This window comes from Cryptomeria japonica, chromosome 9 (assembly GCF_030272615.1).
Source record: "Cryptomeria japonica chromosome 9, Sugi_1.0, whole genome shotgun sequence".
Classification (NCBI taxonomy): Eukaryota; Viridiplantae; Streptophyta; class Pinopsida; order Cupressales; family Cupressaceae; genus Cryptomeria; species Cryptomeria japonica.
In genome coordinates, this window is record NC_081413.1 from 545,906,707 (window position 1) to 545,920,107 (window position 13,401).

General features: G+C 35.5%; 1 protein-coding gene across 3 annotated transcripts in view; it reads left to right on the forward strand.

Moving 5' to 3' along the window:
- The window catches only part of LOC131061002 (1,4-alpha-glucan-branching enzyme 1, chloroplastic/amyloplastic), a 244,948-nt gene that overhangs the window by 14,431 nt on the left and 217,116 nt on the right, over window positions 1–13,401 (forward strand). For 2 of the 3 annotated variants that reach the window (XM_057994501.2, XM_057994502.2), the window contains exons 2-3: window positions 326–439; window positions 2,213–2,385. In XM_057994501.2, the coding sequence (XP_057850484.1) occupies window positions 326–439; window positions 2,213–2,385 (287 nt within the window). Of the gene's footprint in view, window positions 1–325; window positions 440–2,212; window positions 2,386–5,207; window positions 5,230–13,401 lie in introns of those variants that run through there. The other variant, XM_057994503.2, reaches the window with a different exon arrangement.

A 13,401-nucleotide genomic window follows, 5' to 3' on the forward strand; every position in this document is an offset into this window, starting at 1 on the left:
ATAGAGGGTTATGACAAGCTTGAGACAAATTTATCAATGTTATACTTCTGCTAGAAATGTTTTCAGGTTTTCAATAAAACGATTGCTTCTAGGAAGACATTGCAAGAGATACATTTTTAAGAATGTGGTGAATTGCTTTTGGCTCTGCAGAAACTATTTGCCTAGTTAGGTTCAGAGTTCGTAAGCACCGTGTCTTTGTTTTCCAGCAAATGAAATAAATTTTTTAGTGCATTTTCTATTCAGCAGTTAGTGTTGAAGTGTCTTTTTGGTTACATCTCTGTATATTGTCTTCACAATTCACCACTGAAACATGTTTTTTTTCCAGCGTGTCGACAGCTGCTACTAAGTAACAACAGAGTGATGAAGCGTATCCCTTCTTCAGAGATTTCTTGTGCAAAGGCAGTATTTGGAATTTCAAATTATCAGATTGTAAATAGAGGTATAAAAAAATCGTACATGGATTACTCATTATTTAATCCTGAGCTGTATTTCTTTAAGCTTTGCTTAGTGGGGAAAGGGTTCTGACTTGACATGTATTTCATATTTTATAGAAAACCAAATCTGTATTTCTCATGTGCCTAGCTTTCTATATTGTATTCTTTAGCGGGCATGTATTTGTTTCATTTTAAGAAAATATTTTATCTGTTAGCTTTGTTTGTTGAAATATAGGCGACTAGACAGAATTAGTTTTCCACAGTCCATGAATTAGAATGCAATTTTTCTGGGTAAAACTATGTGTGCTTATTTGATCGGTGTTTCGAATCACACCCAGTGATAATTCCTCTTCCTGATGATGAATCACTAGGTGTGATTCAAAATGTTGATCAAATAAGCACACACAGTTTTACCCAAAAAAATTGCATCTAATATAGGCTGCTGTTTAGAAAATACAAAAGTTGAAGAATAATCATGTTTTTAAAATCTAGGATACTTATCATGGTTATTTCTTTCTCAGGAAATAATCTGCTACCATTGTAGAGAGTTATATAGAATTCACTAAATACTAACTAGTAAGTTCATAATTTCATGGCCTATGTCCAATCTTTCTAGGCGGATGAGGTTAGTTATGGAGTCAAAATTGTTATAGAAGAATGAGTATTACTGCAAAAGGTTGAACTATTTATTTTCCTGTGCGTTCATTAGAAGTTGTAGAAGAAAATAAATCTAGCTGTATTTTGTGTGCAAGAGAAAGTATATTAACACTGAATCATATTGAATAAGAGCAATAATAATATAAAAACTTCATCTGACACTGAATCATATTGAATAAGAGCAATAATAATATAAAAACTTCATCTGATACATAAAATTTAGGAATCAAAGGCAGTAATCTGCAACAACTATTCAACTGCCATATAATATTTATAATTCAATATTAGAAGAATTAGTAGAGCTATTTGCAGAAGGATTTCAGATACAAATTAAAGCAGATCTGAAGTTGACCTCTCACCATAATACTCTTTGTGTAATAAGTTTGAAGATGCATTTCAGGATGTACCCTGAATCTCCACTTTGGGGTATAAAAAAGAGTCATTGAAGTAATAGTGACATGAAACCTGTTATAGCCATGGCAAAGTCTATACTCAGACTGTTTGAAAAACGACTGGTCAAGGAGTTGAAAATGCTTGCAGTGAGTGCTCCTATGAAAGTTCAATTGTTGTCCTAAGTGTGTTAGTTTGGATATAAAGATAGATTATATTGAATTTGCATGGCTAGGGCACTGAACAAAGGACCATAAAAAGTCATGGCCCACTCCTTTATTATTAAAAATACTAAATTGATTGCACAGTGCACAATGTTTCAGAAAAAAGTTGTTTAATGATCAGGATGTCATCAAATAGAAGCAGAAGGGTTTAAGACATACCAAAATTTCATGGGGAAAAGAAAAGAAAAAATGAAATATGTTAATGTTCCCAGGGTGTTTCCAATGACACGGTAAGTGGGGGCATCCTTTCTTTTCAAATCTATAGTGTTTGTCTTTCCTTCATGTGTTACATGCCTAGGTTGACTGTGCTAAATGTTATAGGAATTCATCCAACTTTTTTCTCTGAAAACTTTTTGTTATGGGTTACAATATGTTTTGTGTTTTCTATTTCTCATTTCCTTTGTTAACCTTAGTAGCACCTTGAAATATTCAATATAATTTTTTGGTACAAGAATGTAGATAAATGAACTAATAGAATCCTTGATATGGTCCATGTTGGTTTTACAGGAAGGGCGATTTTTGGACAAGCTTCTTCATCAGAAACTCCTCCAACGTCAACAACAATTGATTTGCTTGGTTCTTCAGAGAAAGTTCTTGTGCCTGGTGTTAAGAGTGACAGCTCTGTGCCACTCTCTGATAATGCATCACATGATATGGAGGCCAATGATGAGCTGATTGAGGTAGACTTATATCAGATTAGTTATATTTATCATGTAATTTTGATTCTTGATTGAAGACTATATCATAACTTTAGATAGTATAGAGAGAGAAGAAGAAATTTCAAGTTTGTAATGAAATTAATTAGCACAGCAGCAGAATAGCATTAATGTTCATAATAGATTAACAAGAATTTAGTAGCTGGATGGTAGATTAAGTGCACACGTAGAGCAGAATATAGAAGATCCACATGATATCCATGGAGCACAGCAAAACACTTGATTATTAGGCTAAGCTACTTTGAGAAGGCAACCTCCACAAGTCTAATACAAGAACAAACTTAACAACTACTCACTACCTTCTATATATAGCATCATTGGGCTATGGCGATCCTCTTGTCTCAATGAGGCCAACTACCAGTAGAAGTATTAAATCTAGGAACCAACAATTAATTAAGTTGACTATTTATGCACAAGTTGGACATTACACATTTTGATACAACTAATGATTTAAGGGCAAAACATGCACCTTTCATCAAATAATTGTTTTCCTTGAGACTTAGCACCAGGCACTTCTTAACGAATCCTTCATCTTCTCAAGTAGCATCTTAAAGTGATAAGTAAGTACTTCTGATGAGATAGTCATTGATGATCCCACTTCTCAAGCACTTTGTACTTGTTTGAATGATGATCTCTGGTTCCAAAATGAACCTTCCTTCTTGATATAACCATGGAAACTCTATCTGAATTTTAATTTTATCTTCAATAACCCTCTTCGATTATGACACATGAAAGACTGAACGTATACATCTGGATATTAGCAGCTATAGTTTGTATGCTACCAAATTCACTAAAGCAACTTTGTAAGGGCTATTTTTTTGGGTGTTAAACTTGTTGTCTTTCAATTGCTTGTAGGATTGCAGCTTCAGAAACACCCAATCATTTATGTCAAACTGCCTTTCATATATGAGTTGATGTGTTTGCTATTTCATTCTATTTTGTGCTATGGCCAACTATTCTTTTAGAATGGAAAGTACTTCATGCTAATTCTGTATATGCCTTTCTACTGCCGAAAACTAGGGCTGTAGATGCAATGAAGGTAGTATTGATGGTGGTTGGTACATATAGAGTGCCACAAAGGGTGAAATCTTGGTTGCTATATGAAGATGTATTATATAACCATTTTGTTAATGGCAACCAGAAAGCCCATTGTGACTGTCTGTCTGATGTAAACCAACAGAGATAACCTTCATTGGTGTCGTCTCTCAAAGTGGCATGGGACCAACATTTGAGAATCAGGGAGCTGATTCTTCTCTTGAAAGGAGATTTTCCAGTCTCCCCAAGATCTCAAGGCTGCCAGTCTTGGCTTTTTGCAAGATTCATATTGGGGTCTGATGATATTCCAAGGGCAGTTGGCTGCAGAATTTTGTGAAGCTCAGTTTGAGGGATAAATTAGTCTAATCCTACCCTAACTAGCCCATAAAGAAAATGCTAAAAAAGATGAGGGAGAGCATAAGAGAGTAGAATAGAAGAGGAAAAGTAGACAAGGAAGAGCAAGAAACCCTTATGATATTTCTTGGATATAAATACAAAAATAAAAAAAAGAATAAACCACTTTGAGGGGGTGACCTCCAATAAATAATAAAAATAATATGAATTCAATATCAAAACTTATGATGCTTTGAGAGAGGTTTCTCTTCCTTATTTATAAGTATAGCTATGTCGGGAAACACCTTTTCATCCTAATTAACTTAGCCTAATGTAATAACTAAAACTAATAAATGAAAATATTAAGGTTAATCATATCACAAGTGTTTATCAAAAATGCTTATCATTATTACATTTAAGAATATGGGATATCAGGATCATAACATTCCCATCCTCTTCTGAAAAGAGTTAACCACCAATGCTTAGCAACTCTAGAAGTTTTGTTATGAATTGTTCATCTTTCCATGTTGCATCTTTAGCTGGTAGATTTTCCCACTTGATTAGGGAGTCATAGATGGCTCTATTTGACAATTGCTTAAATCGTTTCTCAATGACTACCTTAGGTCCAAAATAAGCATGTATGGCCTCTCGCATCCAGTTTCATTCATCACAACCTAATTCAGCATATCATTCCGGCATCTCCTCCTCATTTAGGACCTTAGGTCCCGGGAACAAGGCGCCTAGGGCGCCCTGCTTCCGAGAGAAGGCCGCCTTGGGTGCCCCACTCCCCCTAATCCAGTCCCAAATTTGGTCGACACAATGGTCTAGTGGATTTTGTGGGAAATCTTTTCCCGTGTCGGCCTGCTTTGTGTTTTGTACCTCAAAATGCTTGGGAGAGGTATATAAGCAAGGTGTCCTCCCTCATTTTGGAGATCAATCATCAAGTCATAGAGAGATCATGATTTCAAGTGAGCATTGAAGTCTTCAAGCATTCATCATTCAAGCATTCAAGTATTAAAGCATCCATTGTGGCAACCTTCAACAACATTCATGTAAGAATGTCTTTTATGATTTCTTTTTAGGTCTTTTGTGTGGAGTCATGCTATTGCATCAACATTCATGATCATCTTCAAAGAAGCATTTGCATCATCAAGATATAAGCCACTTCCATTTTCAGATCTAACCTCTGCTACCTAATGACAGGCTTTCCTTTCAAGTTCATTTCAATTCTAATTCAAGGTTCATTTCAAAATCAGGGTTTGACCTAGGCAAACCCCTTTGTCCCCAACAATTTCCTCTCTTTTTTGTGTGCAGGAACAGGTTGCGAAGCTACAAAAGCAAGTATGAATAATCAGGCAGAGATCTATAGTCTGCAATTCGTCAGAGCCAAAACTGACGGGAGTGGGCCGTGTTAAGTTTTGATCAGATTTGGATAAGTAGGTAATTTAAAAAAAATTATTTGTACCTTGATCACAATCTGATATCAATTAAATCCTTCGAATATGATTTGTATGTAAGCCACAGATCAGTTTGTAGAATTCAATCTGCTTGTTGTATATGTCACCAATCTGCTGTGTGACCTTCGTATTCACCGAATATTATAACCTACTGTATGTAGATTCTGCACTTATTATATATCTCACGATCTGCTATATGTATGTGCCACGATATGCAATATGTTTATATGGCATGATCTGCAATATATTATCCGAATGCCTTTCAAAGTGTATTGTACGAACTTCCTTAGAATTCGATGATAAGTACAGACTGCAATATGATTAGATCAATCTGTACTATATCACTGAAGATGCAATCCGAATTGTAGAAGTATATTTGAACTGTCAAATGATGGATGATCTTCTTTGACCTGATATTAATGTTGAAGTGCGATCTGCAGATCTGTATGTTGAATTCAATCTGACTTTGAACTGTTTGATTCAGTCTGATACAGAATTATTTGCATGGTCTATATTCTTAATTCTGTTATGATTGCTATGTCTTTTTATCATAGATGAGAGTTGTATCTCCTTACGACTTCTCATAAAGTATCGTACCCTTCCATAAGGGTGACAGGTTATAGCAATATCGCTTGTTTATTAACACAGCGATTAATAATAGCATGTGATCATCAACTATATTACATGCTTAACAAAATCGATTAGATTAATAAATACTTGCTTAATAATACCGACTTTAATATTGGTTATTGACATTAATTTGCTTAAGAATTTGTTTGTTAATGATGCATAAGATGACGACTTAATTAATTGTCTAAGGCCGAAGGTCATTCAGACAATTAAGATAACTATGCCAGCTCAGGTTGATGCCGACCGACGCTACCATATCATCAACAGGCCGATCTGGGCGAATGAGTCCCGAGAGTGGGTAGAGCTGGGCGATTGGGTCTTGGGAGCGGGCCAAGCTGAGCGACTAAGTCCGTGCACTTTTGTCTCAAATTTGGACTACAGGTCTAGTACAACTTGCCTTACTGTTTCCTTTTTTGGAATTTGGTTTTAGTCCGTGACAGTCCGGTACATGCAGAAAAGGTCATCTCCTCACTCTTCCCACAATTTAAATAGTCACTTTCAACTCACAGCGAAGGATAATTGAATTCACCATGTGCCCAAGGATCTTGAGCCAAGTGGATCATCTTCCTTCCAATATAAGAGTAGAATAGGCCTAAGATTCTTAGTTTGCATGCAAAAACTAGCGAACCCTATTTCACCACCTTACACTTATATTCCATTCTTCAGTACTGTGATTGCTTTTTAAAAAATTTCGTGTTTCCTTGTCATTGGGATGTCCATGATCCTCCCAAGCTTCTCCTTGTTGTAGGGTTCTTGGGCCATTCCTTGGGGATATTTAGGCCAAGGGGACCCAAGGGTTGTTCAAACCAAAATTCAAATAAAAATCATTTTTTAAACATTTTTATAAAAAAATGTACCAAATACCTAATTTTGTCATTAAGTGATAAAAGTGTGAAAATGGTGTGCGCGATGAAGGTTTGTGTGGTATCAAAGGCCTTAATTTGGGCTTGGTGGCGGGGGCTTTGCCCCTTCACTCCGCGCTGCATCACGAAAAGGAATGCATCAAGGGCGCTGTCCATGGAGGCGAGGTGCATTGCCTCTTGACCCTATTGGGGGTGTTGCCCCTAGATCCCCATGAGGGTTGGTGCCACTCAACCCCACTGGGCTCTCCACTCCCAACCCCCACTAGTTATTGGGATCTCTTGTCCCATAAGAAACTTGATTACAATGTGGGAGTCTCAGAGTGGAGATCAAAATTGACAATTTAGACAATTATCTTTATGACTACCACAATAAAATTGATCAATAATGAAGTATCATATTATCATGTCATTATCACAAATATGATATATTGAATGTATTTGCAATTTTCTTTTTGCATATACCTATATATATATATAGGTATAGTAAATTTGCTATATGCAAATGTACTATACCTAGGAAAAATTCACTGTACAGGTGTATCAGAACCTTGTACCCAACCTCGTAGCAGAATTGATAACTTTTGTTTTTTAGATTGCATGAATCGAGTAGGCCCCCTATAGATTGCAGTGCACCGGGTAAACTTTTTAACGTGATTGGTTACACTGGTGCAACACGCATAATGGATAACTTAGATAAAAAGAAAACAAAACAATTTGTCTAATCTATTTGTTATGAGAAATATATTTTAATTATAGATAAGCACACAAATTCTGTACTGACTGTTCCACAAATTTTTTTTATGTGTTTTGCTTGTTCCGTAAACTATAAAAACTCTATTTGGATCTATGTTTCTAGAGTTGCTACAGTTCAAGTAGAACCATCTTTCATATCCATTAATAGAAGAGACCCGAACCATATTATTTTTAACCTAATCACTGCTAATAAAGAACTTGTCCTACCTTTCTGATATGCTTGTGAACTCAGATCGCTTGTTTGTACATGTGTATCTCCTGTTTTTAGGGATACAATCAATTATTTCCACCCGCTCAATGAATGACCTGAAATCCATCATTGTTCTATTTATCTTTTGCAATCCTCCACTCTTCTCACTTAAATCCAAGATTGCATTGAAATGGCCCCCATAATTATTTTGTCTTTATTCCTCATCCTTAATGCCATGGAGGATAGAATCCCACAAAAGTGTTTTTTCTTATGTTTTGGTGGGGCCATACACATTGATTAATGGAAATTCCTCATTTGAATTTTGATACTCGACTTTACACTTTATCCAATTATCTACTGCCACCTCCACATTCACCTTTTTTTAATCCGAATTCCACAAGATCCCCATACCTTCGGAGTTGCCTCGAGCATTCACAAATGCGCTTCTTCCCATCTTCAACAATATTTAACAAATCTAAGTCCTTCCTTTGAACAGATCTTTGTTTCTTGGAGAATCACAACATCTACTACTACTTTATCCATATGGCGCTTAAGTAAGCGTCGTTTGTTAGGGGCCTCTAGGCCCCTGACATTCTACATTAGGAGTTTCATTACTTTCCAAGATAAGCCTTTGCTCCCTTAGAATTTTTCAAGAATGTCTTAATGCTTACCAACCCGTTTTCCTCAACTTCATCCTCTCCCTTTTGTTTATTAGATTTCCCGCCTCACCGTTTCTTGGTTTTCCCCAATAATTGCGTCGTTGTCTGAGTAATGCATCTAGGATCTAGTTTTGTTAGTTTGTCACATTCTACTCCTTCATTATCGGTTTCCCATTCTTCTTCAATAACATTTTCTTATCCCACCGGATAAACCACATTGGTATCCTTTTGATTGTCAGTGTTCTCCAATGTACCCTTAGGAGAAAGTGTCGCTCCCTTGGGAGAAGGTGACAATCCTTGTTGACAAACCACAACCATCCCTGTAGATCCCTCCTTTTCACCAACTCCTTTTTGTGATTATAGTTCCTCTCCCTGATGTGCTTCTTTTTTCTTTTCTATAGTCCTTCCAAGAATCTCCCTAGGGTTTGTCTTTTTCAGATTCTATTTTTTCGTTGTTTTCGGGGCAATAGTACAGGTATGAACCATATGATCTCTTTGCCTACATGGCAAACAAAAGAACTTTTCCTCCTCGACTTCCATTTTTGAATCCAATGTTTGCCATAAATGCAAAACCTAATATCGCTTGGTATCTGCCTTACAACCGCTACCTTAATCCTTGCGTAGAGGTATGAATCTCCATTGGCCAGGTCCGCGTTGATGTTAATTAATGTCCCTAGTTATTTGCCAATCTTTTCTTGGCATTCTTCCAACTTGTATTCAATGGGCAGATTGTATAGCCGGATCCATATCAGAGCTTCATAAGGGTCCAACGTGAGTAGATTAAAATTTGGAAACCACTTCTTCATATATAATGGATAATTATCCATCTGCCATAATCCTACTTGCAAAACTTTCTCCCTTTCTTTCTGATTGGCAAAGATGACAATGAAAAACCCTTTCGACATAACTCTGGTTAAAACTTCTGTGCTCCAAGATTCTTCTATCCAAGCCCTCATTTTAGCTCGATTTTTCTTTGGTCCAATGAATCTACATATGATTGCTAAATCTTCTAGAAAGTTAACACCAACGAAGGTTTCGTTCGATAGATCAATAGTTTGATAATCCTTATGGTCTAACTGCAAGCATTCCTCCAGATTTTGATCATTCTTGCTACTGTCTTCCCTATCTTCGCACCCGTTTGCATTTGCCTTTTGCATGTGCGGGCTCGCAAGTTGTTCTACTTTTCCTCTCTCCATCCTCATTTTAAATATTTGTAGTAATAAACCAAATTTCATAATGGTAAATGATGCAGATGCCGTGGGAGGTGTGGTCATGGAGGTGGAAGAGGAATGGGCCAGCATTCTGGGTCCCTTTTTTAACACTGCGGTTTTTCTGTCGGATGTTGAATGCTTGGATTCGGAGGACGAAGAACAGGTTGCTGTAGTGGCCCTCAAAGCCAAGAAGGAGGAGTTCATGAATAACGCTTGGGAAGTGTTTCGAGTGGGTGTAAAGAATGATGACATGGACCCCTTCAAGCGGATGATGCGGACAGAGGAGGGTTGGCTTTCGGAGGGCAGTATTGATCGGGTGGTGTTGATCGGGTCTCGGGTTGCTACCATCTTGAGGCTTTTATAATCTGGCCTGTGAAGTGTGCTGGTTTATGTTTTAGCTTTGTGTATGTAGGGAAGTTTTCTGTCAGTGGGACTATGATTGTAATATCTTTTCATACATAATATAGGGAGCTATCCCCATCAAAGATAGCACTTGTTTAAAAAAAATAAAAAAATTTCATAATGGTAATGAATCTAATAATAGTTATATAATATATTTATTTGATTTATTTTTTTATTTTTTATAATTTTAAATTTTTTATGGAGATTTAAAAATTTAAATCAAGATTTAAACAATTAAATGTGAAAGTGATTTTTTAAAATTTTTTAATATTTTTGATTGGTAAATTTGACTAAGGGGGTGGGACCCATAAAAATATGAATAAAAATAAAAATAAAAATAACATGAATTGGGTTGCTCCAAAATAGAGGGCCATAGAGAAAAAATGTGTCAATCCATAATTGGGCATGTGCAAGAATCGTAAATTCAGGACCATTGAACAGACAAGAATAAAATTTATTAATAACAATAAAGATCTATGTAAATAAACTATTAGCATTACTAATAACAAAAAACTAATAGTTATGTCAATTAATTATTAATATTAATCTTATCTATTTATTATTTTTTTAATATTTTGTAATTATATAAGTTATAATCAACTTTATTAAATATTGTAAAAAGATTATTAGTATTATTATACATTAAATATACTAGGAAATATGTATATTATGTCTTATATTTTTTATTTGAGGCTGTAAATATGTATATATTTTATATTTTTATATGTTCTTGTATGGATAAACACAAAATGAACCTTTTTATTTGCACAAACCAAACTTGAACCCGAGTTTGAGCCCAAATTGGAATTGGCAACCTTCTATTTGTGTGTAGATCCTAGAGTTGGTGAGAGACAATTTTTTCTGAATAAGAATGCGAAACTTTAGGGGGAAAATCCACTAGAAGTGGTGTGTGAGTGTAAGGAAGGAAAGAGAGGAATGAAGGAACCTTGGAGTGATGTAGGAGAGTTTTTGGACAATATTTCTAGCTAGGAATAACTAAAGGAAATATAGGAAGGGGATAGGGAGACTATGACAAGAATACAAAGGAGATTATAAAGCTAATATACATGGATTCAAAGGAAATATGAAGGCAAATGAAAAATACCTACCTATTAGAAAGGGGAACATTCAAATTTTTGGGCCTTTGTATGCAAATTTGTAGTTCCTTTAGTTTCCTTCACTAGAGTAGCCTTGCGACTTTTTTTCAATGTTTTTCATTTAAATTCCCCATATTCTCAAAAGTTTCCTTATTAAACTTCACTCAGCATTTTATAATAAAATTAAATATTTTTGATAGTTAAAACATAAATACAGTAAATAATTTATTTTACAATTAAATCAAAGAATTTTATTATAATATTGAAATATTCAACAACAAAAACCTAACTTGATATTTGAGTTTGACAAATTAATATTGAATTACTATTTTTTAATTTTTATGGTGACTTTGTTTACATTTGGAAATAGTTCTGATACCATATGTAACAAGCTATTTCTAAAGCAAACTAACTTAATAAAACTAAAGAAAAATAGCTACAATCTTTTTTAAAAACATAAGGAAATGAAAATTTAACTTTTCTAAAGAAATTAAGATCTCCGAACATCCATGAATGATTACATATGCTTAAAATAGAATAAGAACTAAATTATCAACAACAACATTATAAATTAGTACAAGAGTAGTTTAGGGTTTACTGATTTTGGATTCCATTCTAAATCTTTAAGTATCACTACATCCTGATAAAGAGGGAAAGTATTATCAGGGTGATTTTTTGCCCAACCACATACTTAATAGTCCCCCGTGCCTCTTCCAACTGGAAGGGCATGACCTTTTGCTAGGTATAAATAGAGGATAGATGTAATGCCATTTGAGACTGGTGTTTTGACCCTACACAATCCTAGTTGGTCACACACCATAGGTAACTTCTAACTAGTATGACCTCTAACTAGGTCCTAACTAGTATGACCTCTGACTAGGTAGTGTATCTGGACCATGTGAACTGACTGATGCTTGCTTAGCATAGCATCACCTTGGCCAAAGGTTTTCATGTTTGCAATATGTTTATATGTATAGTCATTGGTCACCACGCTACTCGGCTAGAATCAACATTGGTGCTAGTCTTACAAACCATAAGAAGTCCTTCATGCTAACTGCATACTGACTTAAATTGACTTACGAGACTCTAAATTATGCTTCAGATCTTTGAAAGAAGACTTTGTTGTTATAAGAACATTGTCATCTATCATTCTCAATGAGATACTTTTTCATTTATTTAATTACTTCTTGTTATTATCTGCTGGTTATACTTGTGCACACGAGCTTGCAACCTGCTCTCTCTCATGTTCACAAATATGTGATCCCAGTCTAAAACTATGCTGAAATTATCTTTCCAACTGTATGCTGTTCCAAGATTCTCATCAGGTCAGAACGTATACTTATTTGCAGCAGTCACAGAAACTCTGCTAAGTCTTCCTTAGAATTCCAGAATCAAATTCAAATTTTTAATTAATTAAGTCCATTGATCTGTACTATGTTATAATTTCTCTGGCTTCCAAATGAGCCGCAGCTTTTCATCTCAGTATAAAGGTATAGATTGCATTCTAGGTTTCCTTTCCCTAGGAAATTCTAAGTTATATGATTGTACGATACCACAACTTGGTAATGATTCAATTTGTTTATGTTCGTTCAGTTCTATCTAAATTTCTTTGTAAACTTATTGAAGTTCATAACCAGGTACGTTTTTCCTTAATTTAACAATTTAGCTTAACAACTTAGCTACGGTTTTGGCCAGATATTCATCTTCATATGATGAGCAGTAGGCAAATGATATGAGCTTACAAGAAATTATCGACTCTGTAAATGAAAGCATTTCTTATAATACTGTTCATTCTAGTTTAATTCCTTTCAATTTTCTTAAAGCTTAACACAACATCAGCCAGACACTTACATTGAGGCAGCATCTTCTTCAAGTCAAAATGAGCAAAGGAGATTCAGTCATGTCCTTCATGAAAATTTCAGAATTGAAGGACCAACTCAGTGCCATTGGAAGCGAAGTTGTGGACAAAGATATTGTCATGATTGCTTTGAATGGCCTTCCTGACTCTTGGGATCCATTCATTCAAAGCATAAGTGGAAGAGCTGAATTTCCTTCCTTCGATTGCCTTCGGTCAGATTGCATTCAAGAGGAGTCACGCCTTGCTGCCAGAGGAATGCATAAAGGCACTCATGGAGGAGATCAACATGTGCTTGCATCTCATCATGTTAAAAGAAAGGGAGGCCATTGGAAGAAGAACAATTTCAAAAGAGATAGAGACTTCAGACCTCCTGCTTACGATTCAAGGAAGAAGACAAGGGATCTTTCACGTGTCCGTTGCTTCAGATGCGACAAGTTTGGACATTATGCTAAAGAATGTCAGAATCCGCCCATGCAAGGAGAGGCCAACTTG